This window comes from Orbicella faveolata, unplaced genomic scaffold (genome assembly GCF_042242905.1).
Source record: "Orbicella faveolata isolate gen_17 unplaced genomic scaffold, um_ofav_v1 contig_36, whole genome shotgun sequence".
Classification (NCBI taxonomy): domain Eukaryota; kingdom Metazoa; phylum Cnidaria; class Anthozoa; order Scleractinia; family Merulinidae; genus Orbicella; species Orbicella faveolata.
The window spans coordinates 979,525-998,086 of record NW_028301565.1 but is presented as its reverse complement, the minus strand read 5'-3'; the positions used below and the strand labels follow the sequence as shown (position 1 = coordinate 998,086).

General features: G+C 40.5%; 1 protein-coding gene and 2 pseudogenes across 1 annotated transcript; 2 read left to right on the top strand and 1 right to left on the bottom strand.

Annotated features, from left to right (window-relative positions):
• Positions 1–578: 578 nt before the first annotated feature.
• On the bottom strand, positions 579–1,346 carry LOC149101914 (uncharacterized; annotated as a pseudogene).
• A 3,088-nt stretch (positions 1,347–4,434) lies between these two features.
• On the top strand, positions 4,435–6,704 carry LOC110064569 (substance-K receptor-like). The gene is made up of 3 exons (XM_020771630.2): positions 4,435–4,606; positions 4,986–5,097; positions 5,433–6,704. The coding sequence occupies exons 2-3, from the start codon at positions 5,016–5,018 to the stop codon at positions 6,392–6,394; spliced, it is 1,044 nt and encodes a 347-aa protein (XP_020627289.2). The 5' UTR covers positions 4,435–4,606; positions 4,986–5,015; the 3' UTR covers positions 6,395–6,704.
• Positions 6,705–8,036: 1,332 nt separating this feature from the next.
• On the top strand, positions 8,037–13,562 carry LOC149101913 (uncharacterized; annotated as a pseudogene).
• The last annotated feature ends 5,000 nt before the right edge of the window (positions 13,563–18,562 follow it).

Sequence of the window (18,562 nt, the reverse complement as noted above, 5' to 3'; positions counted from 1 at the left end):
AAATGACTCCCAAACTTCGCAGTATTTTCATTTTGTGCTTCCTTCCTCATTTCTACTAATAGAATTGTCAATAAATCGGCGAGGAGTCGTTGTTACAGGGATAATAATATACATGAAAAAATTACTCGATTCTGATTGGCTAAGAGCAGTGCAGTTCAAGTGTAACACCAGTGCAAAAAGTGTAACATCAGTGCAAAAAGTGTAACACCAGTGCAAATTACATATCGTAATTCTGGATAATGATTGACTGAAAGACAATAGGAACTTTTCAAAGAAAATGATATCACGTAAAATAATGACGAAAATTTTGTGCTAAAACTTTGAAAAAAGTTTTCTCGAATGAGAAAAAATGGCTTCGAGAAAGATCTTCCAGCACTTCCTCCATGCGAGTTTTTCATGTTAATATTATTAATAAGTAATCATACGGTTTTTCTCGTTCAGTTTGGAATTAATTTGGACTTGTGAGTTTTTCAAAAACCTGAAATTGCACTCGCCGAACTGACTCGTGCAATTTCAGCTTTTTGAAAAACTCACTCGTGCAAATTAATTCCAAATGGAACTCGAAACCGTCTGATTACCTATACAAACTGGTCAGATAATTGCTCGACATCTAACATTTCTTTGTTCCTTAAACAAGACCGCAAATACCTGCGCTTTCTTAACTCTATCCAGTCTTCTATGGGACAAGTCCCTGTGGAAAACCCTTCTCCATTGTTCTCCGTGTAGGACACTTGCCATCGTCCCACGTCCGTGGCACTGTCTTTCTCTGAATGCCTCTCCAGTTTTGTTTGTGCAGCATGTATATCAGGAAGAGTGATCAGAGAATGACTAAGTCTCAAAGACGACAACTTTTCCTTGCTTCGAGAAGGGTTTGATTCTTTCTCAGGCAAAGAAACCGCGGACATTTGTCTTTCGAAAATTCTGGACTGCCCTTGCAGAATGACTTCATTTTTCTTGCAAAATAATTTTTCTTCAGAATTCCTTTGACTGTAGCAGTCTGGCCTCTTTCTCTAACGTCGCCGCATCAACCGCATTTCGAACAAGTAAACTTCTTGCGTTTCTCTTTGATAGCAGTATCGGCGAAGGCTTTTCGTTGCTTGATTTCATGTTCCAGGCTGGGTGTTCTTTGTAGAGACTAGAAAAGTTTCTAGCGTTCCTTAAGAAGATCACTCTTACAAAGGTACATCTTGCTGTTGATAGAGGTAAGTGCCTTGTGGTTTGCTGCAAACACGATCAACATATATAGCTTGATCAGTAATAACAGCTTGAGGCTATAAACAAATTTCGTTGTGTGACGTCATAGTTCATGCAAGTGACGACATCCCGTTATTATCTGAATGTTATTGCCTGAAGATGACTGGCTTTCAAGACAATAAGTCGTAAAAACAAAAACATAAAAGACACCTTCTACCGTGGGGGAAAAATTAACGCCCGGGCGGAGTGTGGGGGTATTCAGCGGACGCACTTTTATTTAAAAATACGTTGTGTAAGTGATCCCGTAAAATTAAAGGACACTTCACATGTACATACGTAGCAAGACATTCTCTATATTCCAATTGCTCATAATTCACTCTGTTTACCCCCCAAATTTCGCATAAACTATTGTTGTGAAACACTCTTGGGAGGTCTGCATATTCCCAAGAGCATTTCACAACAATAGTTTATGCAAAATTTAGGGGGCAAACAGAGTGAATTACGGGCAATTGGAAAATAGAGAATACTTTTCCCGCGTAAAATGTAAATATGGCGGACAAAGTGGACGAGGAATATCTCCGTCTGCGTTTGCATGATTACAGAAAAGAAAATGGCTATGTCATCGGTTTTTTCGAGGGTGATCTTAAAGAATTTCTCGAAGAATGCACGTCTTCGAATTCAAGCTGCTTTGTTCTGTCAGATCGCGTTAGTAAGGAATCTTACCTGCAGGAGGAATGCGAATTTATGCAAGATTTGCCGAGATGATGACGGAGAAGACTGGGTGGGCTGCGACGGGTGCGCCTAATATTTCCATGCGAACTGCCTCGGTGTCAGTTATTCCAAAGTCCTCTCACAGCCGTTCTTTTTTTGCCCTCATTGGCGACCATTTTTATAGTTGATTGCATTATAAACTAGCCCCAGATTATTTGTCTTAAACAAGATTTTTGTTTTGAAACGAGTTTCAATTCCATTTGTAAAATTCTTGAACTCTTACCAGTTGTTTTGAACACGGCATGACATTATATCGATTCCATGTCAGTAAACCTAAAAGTGAAACTAAGAAAATACTCTTCTTTTTTTCTTTGCCGTTAAATTAATTAAACCTTAGTCAGCTGCCACAGTGATAGAACAACTTACTTCAGTATGCCTCGGAAAAAGGCCACGTTTGTCCGCTCTATATCAATGCAGAACTCTGAATGCTACCACTCGATTGTAATGGATTTTTGCCAGACTATCCACCGCAATGGCGTAATTGTAACTTATGCACAGAAGAGGGGAAAAAAAATTGAGTATTATAAATTCGCAAACAGAGGTAAAAATGATACCAGGTGTGCAACATTGAGCGAATGCACACTTTAAGCGTCATTTGATGACAATTGATGACACCTAAATAAAGTAATTAACTTTAAAGATCTGTGTGAACGGTACTTAAATATTCCGTGACGCTTACACAACATATTTTTTATTTAAAAGTATGCCCGCTGAATACCCCCACACTCCGCCCGGGCGTTAATTTTTCCCCTACCGTGGGAACCATCTCTGAATATAGCTAATCCATAACTGGGCTTTTAAAAAATTATTTCCATCAGTTATTAAGTTTATTCTTATCAGTCAGTTTCGGTAGGTTTCCATTTGACAGTGTGGCCTTGCGCTTGTGTCTCGTGTATGGAGGTTCATTAGACAAAATATTCGTAGTTTCGACAGACTCTTCGCCGGGTTACATTTATTTTGTCATGGAAGGAGGATTTCAATTGTCCAAGCGTCATTCGGTTTCTCGTACGTCACAAGCAGTTAATTCATTTCACTCTAACGGCATTACCTGAGCCGCAATATCGTCTCTCTTCAAGTAAGGGGAAGGAAAAGGCGTAGAATCCTCAGTCATTACCAAACAAATTGAATGTGTCTGACGACAAGAAACGGCAGGAGAAGAGATTGTGTAGAACATGATTTTAAAATGTAATATCTGATACTTTACTAAACACATCAGCAATGCTCTGTAGGAGGAGCACTCTTTTAAGACTTGAAGCAATCGATAATACACAAACGCTGATCAAACAAAACCAACCGGACGACAGATAACCTTGAGCTCTAACTTTCCTCGTTCAACACTCTCTCCGCCGGCTGACGATCCTGGCCTTTTCGGGCTGTTGTAGATTACCTCAGACGAACGTGTACTACGTTTCCGTGGGCCTGAAGACTTTCTTTTATCCTTGAGCGTTTCTCCACTACATTTCGAACCATGATTTTAAAAGTATGTAAAAAACTCATCAAAGAAGTTTACTGATCGGCTTGGGTCCCTTTGCATCCGGGCACTCCTTGATCAACGGATGCATGATAATCAAATAGTGCATCATTTAAACGCAATGGACTATCTCATCTGTAAGAGAGTAATCGGAGGAACCAGAACGAATGACCGCGAACCAGAAATCAAGGACCAACCGAAGCCGAGTTACCCCAGTGACAATTACAATGCAATTTCGGTTTCTACGTCTATTAGCTTTTGGTATAAACAACAACCCTCTTATAAACGGTTGGATAAAATAAGGAAAAAAACCTTCGTCCAAAAAAGTGCAATTTAGGCAACTTGCCAATCCCTCGTGGATTCATTAGAAAATCAAAATCTTACTCTTATTTCATATTGTTTTTTCTTTCTTTTGATTCACAACTGGCATGAAATTTTAATTTTTGTGGTAAATTAATAAAATTATTAACCATATTATTAATTAAATCCAATCACATCGATTCTCATCGAGCACTCAATCAAGTTCTTCTCATCATACATTTCTGAGAGGTCGACCGCCGGAGTTCGCTCCCTACCTTGTCTTAGCCTATATCTAGATGTAATCTCGGTTTAGGTTCAAAACAATTACAGTCTGCCAGATCCCAAAATAAAAATAACTACTCTCAACGAACTCGACATCTCGGTACGAGCTCCAAAAGTTGGGTGCAAACTCCATTGGGTGCGAAATCTCCATAATTCAATTGCCTTCAGCTATGAATGTGACAAGGCCATCCCCATTAAACACCTGCTTTTCAATATTTTCTTTTTTTACCTTAATATTTGATTAAAAGAAAGCAAAACAACGCCTCTTTGGTGACGTTCAAATCACTTTGTCCATCAAAACAAAGGAGCCATCCAACCACTTTCATTAAAAAAAACCTGTAAATCAAACAAAACCTAATAACTCTCACAGTTATAGATCAACAAATTGATAAAAAACGGAAATTTGGTCTCTCAAACTACTATTCAATGGTTAAAAAGCAGGCTTTTGCGTTGAGGATGGATAGATAACAGATACGAAAAACCAGCAAAAGAATGAAACAAATTATGCATCACGCAGTTTTTTCAGAGTTAGGCGAAAGTGCAGCATTGTGGCTCTGGTAGGACCAAGAGGATCAAGGATAACATAATGTAAGTTGTAATATAGAGATACACAAAAACAGCGAAAAATATACATCTTATAAGGCCATGGATAAAATTGAAGCTAAAGGATAAAAGCGCACTTTCTTCGCACGGCATAAATAGTACCACATTTTGCTTCACTGTTACTCAGTCTGTATTCTTCCTGCTTTGTCGATCAGTCAAAAAGTAATTTATAAAACAGAATCATTCTGTTTTCTAGCAAAGGTTTGCAATAGTCTTACATTATCAGGTACACCTTTCAAGAAATTGACTTATGCTTGGGCGCGCTTTCCAGCTGTGATCATGTTATGATGTTCAGCTTGGATGCTCAAAGGTGAGGTTTTCGATTACAACAAAGTTTTAAAGCTGGCCTGATTTTTAATTATAGGTAAAATATAAAGAGCTTCTTGGGAGTGAGATGAAGTTGAAGTTTGGTACAAATTGCAGTGGTCTCGACATGCAACCTGTTCTTAACAGAAGAAGTGATATTCGATCTACAGGTAATAATTTAGTGCTTATAATTACTCTCGACTTAGTGTTCACTTGATTATTCTTCCATGTTACGCTACTAGTAAGATGTGTTTCTAACGTAAACTTTCGTCAGCAGTGCCGTGTTCGATGTTTTAAAAAGTCGGTCCTTAAAAGGGACGCGGTAGTCCATGTTTCAGGCCTCGAGCTGTAGATGTCGAAATAAATTTTGCATAAATTGTTTCCCTTACTGCTGCGTTTATTCCGGTTTCCGTAATATTTAGCATCATATTCACCATAATTAACCAAGTCAATCAGTCATATTTCAGCGAATGTCACTGATATTTTTCAATCTTGTTATTTACAGGGAATGAGACTAGCGCCGCGAGGACGACAGATATCCAGCTTATATCAGGTCTGATATCTACTGCCTACGTCGTTTTATTGACCGCGTCACTATTCGGCAACTCAGTTATCATTAAAATTATACGAGCAGACAACTCCATGAAGACCACTACCAATTATTTGATTTTGAATCAAGCGTGCGCTGATCTCTACAGAACATTAATGGAATCTCTACATATTTCATATCATCTTATGGGAGGGCGCTGGTTCGGAGGCATTGTAGGTCTGATCACTTGCAAGTTATTTCTGGCGAACTTGTTTATTCCGGCCATCTTTTCAGTCTGGATTCTCCCAACCGTTAGTCGACCTTTCCGGTCCTCGCCTTTATCTCGACATTTTAAAAAGATAGTCATAATATTGTGGAGTTGGTCCGTTGCATGTTTCGTGGAAGTCTTCATTACAGGAAGTTTGCACAAAACAAAACAAGACTACTCTTGTCGTGCAATTCATTTCCCGCAACAACAGATAACATTTTATATTTTGACTGTTTCTTTGAATGTCTTCCTGCCTCTTTTCATAACAGCAGTTCTTTACATCATTGTTTGTCGCAAACTTTGGTCACGTGAGGTACCAGGAGAAGGAACCAATCAGAATCAAAGACAAGCTGAAGTCGTGAAAACAGCCAGTAAAGTTACCCGGATGATGATAACTGTTGTGGTTTTATATGTGCTGTGTTTCCTTCCCTTTTTTGCAGGAAAAAGCCTCTACCATTTTGATTATGTAGAAGATAAGTCAGATTTTATATTTTTATCTCTTTTTGTGATAGCATTTGCTTATAGTGGACTCAATCCATACATTTATCTTACCTTTAACCAGAAGTTTCGAAATGGATTTAAAACTTTGTTTGGAAATTGCTTACGAAAAATCAAATTTCATAACATTGTTCATTTTCGATCCCGACGCGTCGACCTTCAGCAAACATAGGCCGTTCACGGAGAGAATTGTTTATCAAGGGCGGTAAAGAGATTCGTGGTAGTAAGGAAGAATAATTTAATACTTGAACTATAACTATTTATAATTGGAAAACGACAGTTTGATTTATAAGCATAACTCTACCCAGGCGGTACAATGTATGTAATCCTTGGTCTTAAGCTAAGGAGTAATAAATTTAGCTTTGAAAATATATTTTGTATCTATGTGAACTCGAAAAGCTCCGTGGAGGAGAATGTGCTTATACTTGAGCATAAAACAACTTTTGACTGTAGTGAAAAAAATTAAACAGAAATATAACACAGCATGTCTAAAATATAACGTAATTGTAACATACGCTTACTTGCAAAGACGGTAAAAAAAATGGTATTTCAATAACAAAAACGCGTTTACGACAAGAATGGAATCAGCGAATGACAATTTTATGAACGGCTGTATCTTAAATATCCATCCGGCATTCCTTGCTACTGCCTTCCAGAGATAAAACATTTAAAAAACAAGCTTTTGTTTGGATTACTTCAACGCTGGTAATGAGTGTTTTCCATTATTGCTTTATACTGCAAACTGTGGTTTGGAGGAAAAGCAGGTCTTCCCACCTGCAAGTTCAAACATTTTTTGTCTTTATTTGACCTGTCTTTTCAAAAGATCCTTCGGACAATTGCAGCTGAACGCTATCATGGTGTCACTCAACCTTTGCAATCATCGTTTATATCTCGACATTTAAAGAAAATTTTGCACTGGCGTGGGCTTGGTGTGTTGTTTATTCGACAAGCATAATTTGGTCACGAGGGAGTACGATGGAATGTTTATAAAACTGTCTTTCAGTGCAGATGTTGCCACTTGAAATATTGGGCAAAACTAATTTGCGCTGTTGCCTCAGTGAGAAACTTGCCATAAATTTGGTTCAATACTATCGAATAGCCAATGAGAGTAAGTAACCGCCCCTAATTTCGATGAAACATTATGTAGACTCAGTCATTTGAAATTTTCATTCAAACAAAACCACCTGATTAAGCTGTAATATTTGTCACGTACATCGGTCAGCCCATCTACTGCACACGCTTTTTGCGACCCTAAAATTTCAGCTCTGTGAAATTAAGTGTCATTGTCACTAGGGACCAGGCAGGGTCCACGGATCGAGGTCGGCCGATTCCCTCCGAACTCTTAGCATTTTTTCTCTATCAGATAAGATAACGACCGGTGGTATTTTTAGTAAAATAAAATAAATTTCATAGAATTTAGACCACCCCCCTAGTTTTTGGTGCTATTTTGGTCACGCGAGACGGGAAATTTAGGTAAACTTCCACGAACGATTTTACGTACTTTGCATCAGCCTTATTCATTTATACGAACTGTGCATACTTCCCAGCCTATAAACAGCTCGCATCTCCAATATAAACTAATTTGGTTAAAAAGAACTTGCTTTGGAGTGGTTCCAAATATCATCACTTAGAGGCTATCGTGGGTAAGAAGAATTTTGGCAATTTTTAAAGCTGGTTTTCTCTAAAGTGCGGCAGTTTATTTCCAGATCAAAACTATTTTTTATTAGTCTGTCTTAAAGTCTTTAAAAATACGCACTCTCATTTGGCAAGTTAAAATCCTGTCGGTGAACTTTCCACGACTTTAACCTAATTTCCTAATTTGCATAATTGTAATTTTTCCCGGAATATTTCACGCTTGACTAATTTGTGACACATTCCAGGTATTTAAGGGCTTGATTACATGGAGAATTTCAGCCCGGCTAGGGGGGTTGAAATTTTGTTGCGATTACATAACGAATTTCAGCCCGGGTTGAAATATTAGCCTCGGCGCCAAATATGAAATTGTGTGCGAAAAGTCTCCAGAGAATCAAAATGGCACCGAGAACACGAATCGTGAAAATAGGCGCATTGCTCCTCTCGTAGTTTGACCATTTGTTGGCGATCAATTTTTAACTTTTTGGGATAGTAACACCCTACAATGATGATGGAACTGAAACGAAACCTGTCTCTCAGCCAGAAAGACGTACTTTTATAGAAAGAAAATATGTCCTCAAGCTTGCCGAGTTCATGGCTTCCCCGACAGCCTCGTGCTGTTTAACCTTGTCTCGATGTTCTTATATCCCATCTAAGCTTCGAAATTAGAGAGATTCTCTATTTTATCGCCTTTATTTCACTGAAATCGCTTCTACTTCGTAGCGGCACCCATCTTACTTCCTGCTTTTCAGCCCGGGCTGAAATTCCGTTTCGATTATATGGGATTTTTTCAGACTTTTCAGTCCGTTTGCCCGGGCTGAAAATCCTAGCCCGGTTTGAAAAACCGGGCTAGGATTTTCAGCCCGGGCCGAATCCTTCTTCATGTAATCGCCAATTTGATTTCATGAGAATTTGTTTCAGAAGCCGGGCTGAAATTTCAGCCCGGCTAACCAGGCTGAAATTTCAGCCCGGGCTGAAATTCGTCATGTAATCAGGCCCTAAGAGCAACACATTACTTTTTCAGATTAGTACAGTGGCTTTGCTTAGTATACCTCACCGGAGCATTTTGTGAAACTCTTTGAAATATGGAGCGGTTCTGATTTTTGGTAGAAGTACACTTCAGGAAGGATAATTTTCCATTCCTTATCTTATCATCTGCAGACAGCTGTAGTCGATCCTTTACACTGATCCAATTCAGCTGATGTTGCTGTTTGCAATATGAATGTTACTTTGACTTGCTCGTTCAGTTATCCTGATTCTGCCTGTAGTTTGGAGGGCACGGGGTCGCATATTGTACCCCTGTTGGCATGTAAGTTAGACATAACCGCACATCTATTAGGCCTGGGGGTGAGCTCAGGGCAACAGCGCACCGTAGACGAAAAAGTTAATGAGGTTGACCTGATCCTGAATAGAGCTGGATACTTTGTTGCAACCGAAAACGAGAAAATATCAATGACAATATGCCCGAGACATAGAAAAAAATTAACTACAGACTAGGCTGGCAGAAAGAGCAACACATGCTCGTATCCAAGTCATCGAGGACCGCGGAAAACTATAAAGAAACCGCGCCTCGTAAACGCCACCTTGTCAGAAGAAATTTATCAATTTCACCATGCCACAGTTCCCATCGGCTCGGGTAAGTGCAAACTGAGTGCAGCCAGACCGCAGCCATAATCCTCAGAATTGCGGGGTGGGCTTGACTGGTAAATACAAACGAAAACTTTATTTCGAAGGTGCGTATTTTACTTTGTGCGTGTTCATATGGGCAGTACATAAATTTTAGTTTTTATTGGAATATGTCAAGGGAAGGAAGCCAGACGTAATCCCATGCCATTGGTTTTTGTATTTGAATGAGCTTTTAGCTTTTAGTCGACTCGTTTAAATATACAAAGGCATTGCTTGATTCTGTTGCATTGTCTCATAGCCTTATAAATTATCCTTATACCGTTTGTGAGGAGAGCACAATGCCAGCCACGGTGTGTGCAGAGGTCTCAGGCACTGGTGAGGGGTCAGAAACAGTCTCTTTGCAGTCCCATTCGTCCCAAGCCTCGGTACCAGAAGAAGAGATTAGTATATGGGTTGACGAGATGGAGGAACAAAACAGCAAACGGCAGAAATTAAACGAAGCTGTCCACAGCATATCAGGTGGCCGGTACAGCCCTGTAATGTCCACCCTGAACACGACCTGGGACGACGTCTCTGACACCCAGCAGCGATATTACATCCGCAAAGCTAAAGAGACTATAGCGACCTCATTGTCTGTCATCACTCCCGGCCAAGAAGCCTGGTTTGGAAGGCGTTACAAACGGAGGTACATTTGGATCCAAACAGAGACAACCAAGGAAAGCGCAAGCGTTTTGATCCCAACCCTGGTCTTGTCGACATTTTAGTCAAGGCCTATGGGCAAGCAGGTCATTGGCAAACAAAGCGACAGATCCTCTCCCTCTTTGCAGACGACTTTTCAAGAGCTGAGCTTCAAGAGATGATCCCTGGGCTCTCCAAATGGCGCATTGATCAAGCTCGCCAGCATGCAACAGTAGCCGGAAAAGGCCAACCGCTCCCCGAAATTCCTAGTTTCCGTACAAGAATTGAGCACGAAAAGGTGGATCATTTCACTGAATATATCTCCAGACCAGAATTTGTCCAGGACGTGGCGTTCGGGACAAAAACTCTCAAGCTTGACTCAGGAGAGAAGATTATCATACCAGCGGTCATTAGGACCGTCATCCCTTCAAGCATCATCAGACAATATTTAGACTATTGTAAAGAACAAGAGTTCGAGCCAGCGAGCCAGCTTTCTCCCTACCGAATGATTGAGGTGTGTTCGGCCTCTATGCAGAAATCCCTTCAGGGACTTGACAACACCACTGCAGAGGGTACAGAGGCATTTGACCAGGTATTTTTGATGTTGAAGGGCTTAGCAGATCAGGGCATCAGCGTGACTGCCACTCAGAAATTACTAAAGGATGGAAAAAGGTACTTAAAGAATGATTTCAAGACACGTATCGGACGAGGTGAACATTGCGGTGATCACCGCACGGTCCACGCACTAAGTGACAGTAGTGTATGGGAGGTTAGGAGCGAATGTGATCACCAACACTGCTACGAATGTGAGCGCTGTGAGAGTCTGGAAGGAGTACTGAGAGAGGTGGCAGAGATGGAAGAGAAAGCGGACATGACAGAAGAGGTGAGGGGTAGGCTGAGGTTTGAGTACACAGAGTGTGTGCGCAACATACAGGCTTGGAAGGCTCACTTGCTACGGTCAAGTAACCAGGACGAAGCCAAGCAACATATCCTCCAGACGTTAGACGAGAACTCGTGTCTTGTCATAATGGACTGGGCAATGAAGTTTCTGCCTGTGTAATACAGAGAACAAATGAGTGATTTTTTTGGCAAGAGGGGAAGAAGCTGGCATATCAGCGCGGTAATCACTAGAACAACAGTGGAGAGCAAGCATGAAGTCGAGTGTTTTGTACACATTTTCAACAACTGCTTCCAAAATAGCTTTGCCGTTCTTTCAATCACAGAGGACTTGCTGCACAAAGTCAAACAGGAGTATCCAGTTGTGACAACAGCCTACCTCCGATCAGATAACGCTGGACGTTACCACAATGGGCATCTGTTGCTAAGTCTCAGAGAAGTGGGGGTGAGATCCGGTGTCAGGCCAGTGCGATATGATTTCTCAGAGCCACAGGCTGGTAAGGACATCTGCGATAGGAAGACTGCTGCTATGAAGGCACACATAAAGCGCTGGGTTAACGAGAGGCACGACGTCGTCACTGCTGAGGATATGAAAACAGCACTAGAATCCCATGGTGGTATTAAATGGTGCAGAGCAGCGGTCGTCGAGGTGGACACGACCAGGGAGAGAAACAAAGATGGCAAGATACCAGGTATTAGTGTGTTGAACAATTTCCAGTATGAGGAGTGTGGCATCCGTGTGTGGAAAGCGTACGACATCGGCCCTGGACGCCTCATCCCATATAGTGGTCTTGGAGTTACACCACAAGGAGAGACTGGGCTAAGGGTGATAAAGCCATTTGGTCAAGCTACACACAAGGGAAGTGAGCGTCAGGTACCAGTCCGAGATCTACTCTTGCCAAGAGACTGGATGCGTCCTCACGTTCAAGACCCAAGCAGAGGCAAGCAGACGGGTAAGCACCGTCTTGAGGTTGACTGCGAGTCCATGGATGACCGCGACGAAATGGGCGGGAATTACGACAGGGGTGACGTTTGCTCCGGATGAGCCATCAACCTCATCGCAAGGTCAGGATAGTGGCAGCGCTGTCAGAGGATACCCTAGACCATTGGGGTGGGCTCTGAAGATAACAAAACGACCCATCAGAATGACTGATAACATCAAGACCTTCTTGATGAAGAAATTTGAAGGGGGTGCAAGAACTGGAAACAAGGCCGATCCTGTGCAGGTAGCGAGGGAGATGAAGACCCTCAGAAATGAAGACGGAGCGCTCACGTTTAAGCCCGAAGAGTGGAGGACTGCGCAGCAAATCAGCAGCCTGTTTTCACGTCAGACAGCGACGCTGCGTCATAGGGGTATTGATGCGGAGGAAATCCCTGAGGAAGACATCGAGGCCGCAGAGTCGGAAATGGCCCTTAACACCCTTAGAAGTTTGGTGATGGATGATACGGGTAGACCAATGCAAGCCATCCAATCATCGTGGGTGTTAGCAATATCTGCGAACTTGTAAAGAACAAGAACCTTGACTCACTCAAACTGGCAGTTCTGAAAGAAATCTGCAATCAGCTACACTTGACCACAAGTGGAACACTGTCAAGAAAAAAGACTTTCTTTGAGGCCATTGAAAAATTTTCTGAGAGTTGCGCATGTTTTCAAAAATAACGTCACATGGTTTTACTAGGGAGGATCTCTTTGCTTCTACCCCCATCTTCTCTACTGGGGCCTTTTAGATAGGTGCAGGGACCGTTACACAACAGGGTTTATAAATACTTGTAAATTGTACGAAATTTAAGACTGAAATCTGAATGAATGCTTTGGTAAACACAGTAAAACGAAAACTGCAAGGATTTTTACGTATTGCTAAACGCCAGCTGTCCGTTTCCATGCTTAAATGCTATCATGGATAAAACCAATCCGGGTTTTCTTCATCGACGAAAAAGCTGTGCTTAAAGAAATAGGAGGAAGATTTCAGCAGCAATAAACACGGATTGATCAGCTTTAGTAACGTTGTTTCACTTTCCCAGCCAGGAATCTACTACGTAACAGTGTATTAAGTTTGGACTCACTAATTTGCACAGCCATGTTACTTAATGTTCGAATTACGTTTCCTCTTCCACCGAATTGACTATCATTTCGGCAACTTGTTTGCCTTCCATCACATGTGGTGAAAAAATAACTCTGGTAGTCTCCAAAACTGTTCACTAACTTACAAAACACAATCTTGAGTCTGTCTGGCATACTAATTTGCATGTCCGTGGTTATTAAAATGACAGAATTCGATTCGCGAAATATCATGTTCGTTGTGGACTGTCAACGTCTACAAGATCGAAACAACAATAGTTTCAAAAACAAGAACTTAAAATTTGTTTCATTAGGTGTAGGGTCATCATCGCTTGAATATAATATCAACAAATACGCGAAGTTTTCCGGGGAAAAATCGACAACATGCAAATTAGTCAAATTTGAAGAAAGCTTACGGGAGGGGATTTTGACCCACCAAATGACAAAATACGCGGTTGAAGCATAGCCACTTACCGGAAAAAGTTATATTTTTCTCTTAGTCATAGTAAAAAAGCCAATAAACGCCTCCAACATGTCGCAAATCAAGAGGAAATTTTTCCCAGAAAATCTACAATTATGCAAATTAGGAAATTAGGTTAAAGTCGCGAGAAAGCTCACGCGACAGGATTTTACCTTGCCAAATGAGAGTTTGCATGTTTGTAAAGAATTTAAGCCAGACTAATAAAAAGTAGTTTTGATCTGGAAATAAACTGCCGCACTTTAGAGAAGACCAGCTTTGAAAATTGCCAAAATTCTTCTTACTTACGATAGCCTCTAAGTGATGATATTTGGAACCACTCCAAAGCAAGTTATTTTCAACCAAATTCGTTTATATTGGAGACATGAGCTGTTTATTGGCTAGGAAGTATGTCCAGTTCGTATAAATGAATAAGGCTAATGCGAAAAGCGTAAAATCATTCGTGGAAGTTTACCCAAATCTCCCGTCTCACGTTGCCAAAATAGCACCAAAAACTAGGGGGGTGGTCTAAATTCTATGAAATTTATTTTATTTTATTAAAAATACCACCAGTCGTTATCTTACCTGATAGAGGAAAAATGCTGAAAGTTTGGAGGGAATCGGCCGACCTCGATCCGTGGACCCTGCCTGGTCCTTACTGACAGTGACACTTAAGGATAGGAAATGGTTGCTTAATTCCAAAGTGACGAGGTTTTTTGAATAACTCAAATATAATGGTGTTTGAGAAACTCAAAAATAGGTTAGGCCTTGGAATGTTGTGTTTTTTTCCATCGTTTTACGGAGAATCAAAGTATCAGCGAGGTTATTAACGAGATTGTATTACATGTTGGTTGTGGTTACATCAGTGCCATAAAACAAAGTTAGGACATTGATAACTTTTGTCGGTTAGCAGTGCGATAGCGTGACCTCTTTTCTATCCACTCTAAATATAGTTAGGAAATCCATGCTTCGATGATCCAAATCAAATACAAATAAACTCTAGTTCTACCCACTGGATGCACAGATCACCAAATTATGGCTGTCATGAACTACTTTAAAGACTAATCAAAACTTACAGTTTTAATTAATGTTAAAGCTATCAATATACAATGGCAGACTTTATGACAGGGGAAAGCTAAGGTTGCAATCCTTGTAGTTACAATGTAGTGGCACTAATTAGCTAGAGGACTAGGTTGAAGGAGAAGAATGTTTAAACCTTCATACACTTCTACGGTAAAAGCTACATGTTAGTTGACCAAATTATTTTCAGAATGGCGTCATACGCTGACCTAGAAATGACGATTAAGATCCAAACACAGAAAATTGATGGCATGAATTCAGAAAGAAGATGGCTAGAACAGGACAATGACCTTCAATGCGTCACCGCTATTCAACTCAGCGAGAAGATTGCAGAGTACGAAAAATACATACACTCGCGGGAAAACGCACTGGATTTTCAAATCAAAGGGAAGATTGCACGGTATAAGAGATACATGCAGACGAGGGAACAGGCGCTAACTACTGTTAAGTCCAACGTCATTGAACTAAAGCCCAACCCAAGCAAACTATAGTTAACGATACGACGAGTCGATACGATGAGTCGCCGAGGCATTCGGGAATGTCGTAGAAAGTTCGCAAAATATTTCATCGTCCGGTACTCCTACCGCAGGTCAGTAATAATATATATGCAGCCTACGGGGTCGATGGGCGGGTATTCTTGGTCTGATGATCATTCAAACAATCATCTAGTGTATTTTGTTTACACATTTGCATCCATTGCAAAGCAATTTAGGAATTTTGGGAATGCAGATTACCACTGTATAAGTTTTAATCTTGTGAATAGAAAAGAACATTTGACTCTGAGGCAGAATTTCGCGTGATCGAGTATTTTAATGTTTCCACATAAGATTTTTAAGTATTTTATACAACCATTCGCTCATTTGAGTACCGGTTTGCGGCAATAAATAATTTTGAACTCTATCCAGCTTGAATTAAATATCAATGTTTACAAACCCACGCGTTCTTAACGAAATCGGCGAGATTGACGTCAATTATTTTACAAACTTGGGTCAACAAGAGTCACGCATTGTTTGTCCACAAATGAATTAACACCCGTTGTATATTACATACTTTCTGGTAATCGATATTTTATTTCACGTAGAATTATCACGATCGCGTTCTAATTTTGACATTCCTCTCTGTAATCTATATTTACACTCTATAAAATAACGATGCAATCTTTGATATGACTCTTGATTCGAGCCTCGTTATATATCTTACATCTTCTGTCTTCCACTTAAAATATAATAGGAGCTATGAATTCTGTCAGTCGAGGTTCGTTAAATAACTTTGCTTGTACCCATCCAAAAGTCTCTTTTCTACTTTCTAGCAGAATTTGTCCGATGAAGTGAAATGGGTGGAAGAACACAACTCAAAGACCGCAAACTTCTCGGACTGTTTTCTTGAGCCTGATGTGACATGGCCGTTTGCCGCACTGTACTGGTTTGATCAGCTGAGGACGCTGAGAGCAACAGAGATTCATCAGATGACCACAATGGCGACTTCGAGACTCCTTGTTTTCTTCGCTGTGTCTTGTAACATGGTGTGTCACTCTGTACCTCCCATTTATCGCTCTCTGAAGCCTCAGTTCTTGAAATCATTTGGACCACACTCACTCTTTCGCGAGGCTGAGGTGTTTGACCGATCTCTTGCATTCTTGAGTGACGGCGTTGTAAAAGCCGCTCCCTTTCTCTGCCAAACGCTTTCTCTTCCTTCGATTTCGTTTTGTCTATCAACCAAGACTGTTTGTTAAAGAGTGCCATCTCACTGGCGTTTCTTGCAAGTAGATATTTCGCACAATTCTTGGACAAAACTAATTCGGGCAAAGAATTGAAAGCGGACATCTCCACAGACACAAACTCCACAAACAGATGCTGGGAGAAACTGCTTTGTCACAGACTGAGAAGAATTCCAAATGGCAGTGTTTGTATGGAGAGGCGGACGTGCCCGGCCTAATCTGTTGAGTCACGTATTCCCACGCATTAAAATAATCTATTCTGGGAAACAACAACAAATTAACCCGTCTGCTTGCCAAGGAGGAATAATTAGCACATTGAATTCCTTCGGGTATCAATATTGCCATAACAAAGTTAGGGCTGATCCGCACTAGCGACAAGTCTGTTTTTATAAGTCGCAGTGATTGACAGAATTTGTCAAACAAGTCACAACGCCAGTGCGGACGTAATTTCGTCCCGCGACAAGATTGTGCTGCGGCGAGCAAACTTCAAAGGTTCCGTCGGCTTGCCTCTGAGGCACGCCATTAGCGACAAAACAAGTTAAAATAACAACTTTTGTATACATTACAAGATCTAAATGTCAAATAAACGCAATGGAGTGCAGCATTAAATAAAAGGTAAGGTTACGCTTTCGCGCCTATTCCACGCAAAATGGCAGACGGCAACTTTCCCTTTCCTTATGTTGGAGATTTCTACTCTACCAGAGCGGGTTTCGAAGAAGAAAATCGGCGTTTTATTCAGCCATTGTACCATCCCTTATCTAGTCAGCTGTCTAGTGTTCCATCTCGGGTCCAGTATGGCTACAATACTCAGAATACTGCAGATTTCTGGGGTAATTCTTCGAGCTCATCTGACTCACCACCGGTACCAGTAAACGAAGAAGAAGAAAGCGAAGGAAGCCGAAGGTCCTACGACAAGTGGACCGAACCACAAGAGTGTTTCCTCATAGACCTGTGGGGAGAATATAACAACGAGCTGGAGAGTGCTCAAAGTCGACGATACTGGATAAAAATATTAGAGCGCTTAAACAACAAATTTCGGTCTTCGTGGTCTGTCAACCAGATCCAGCGCAAAATCCGCTATTTCAAAGAACAGTTTAAAAAAGTGAACGACTGGAACAGAAAGAAGACAGGAGGTAATAGGAAGAGCTGTAATAGGAAGACTTTTTTCAAGGTAACAGATTCCTAACTTTTGAGGAATTTCGTAGCAAGTTCAAAATTAACACAAACTTCTTAAACTATTTCGGTCTATGCCACGCAGTCCCTCAAAAATGGATCAATATTCTCAAAGGAAATGTTACTGAACCCTTGGAAAAACGTTTTGAGAAGGATAAGATATCTTCAGATAAACCCTCTTGCAGATCCGCAACTAAATTCTTTGTTAAGAGTAAATTCGTTACGCCTACAGCTGAACGAAGGATGAAAGAAGCCAGTCTAAAAGAACATACAATACAACTCATTTATAGCCTTCCATTTAATGTTACAAAAGACACTAGCTAGACTCGCCATTTTCCAATACAAAATAATTCATCACATTCTACCCACAAATTCGACACTTTTTAGAGATTCATTCAAGGAACATGATAAATGTCACCTCTGTGGAGAAAGACAAACGTTAACCCACCTTTTTGTTACCTGTTCTGAAGCTCAGCATTTTTTGGTCTCTCTTTACTAATTGGTGGAGCTCCAAAAACGGGGATAGGACCACTCTCGATAAAAATGAAATAATATATGGCGTGACAGATAACTTCGCTCGTCATCTTGGCTTAAACCTCTGCATTATTATAGCCAAATATTATTTATATACCGCCTCAAGAAAAGAAGAAGAGTTTTATTTCGATGCTTTCTTGGCGATGTTGACAAACAAAATTAAAATTGAGAAACATAAATCTAAGTCACAAATTAATATGTGAGAAAGCCTCCTATTGTAGCTAACCCCTCAGTTATATGAAAGATATTAACAAATTGTAATGTAAGATATTACTGTAATGTAAGTTATTAAAATCGTAAATAATGTTAGTATTGTAAGTTTTGTTATTATCGTTAAATTGTAAGTTACGTTGACATTGTAAGTAGTAGGTAATTTTTGTATGTAATGTAATGTAAGATATTGCAATAAAAGTAAAAAAACGAAAACGAAGAGCTGCCCTTATTTTGACAAAATCAATGAGATTATTGGCAAAAAGGACTCTGTAAC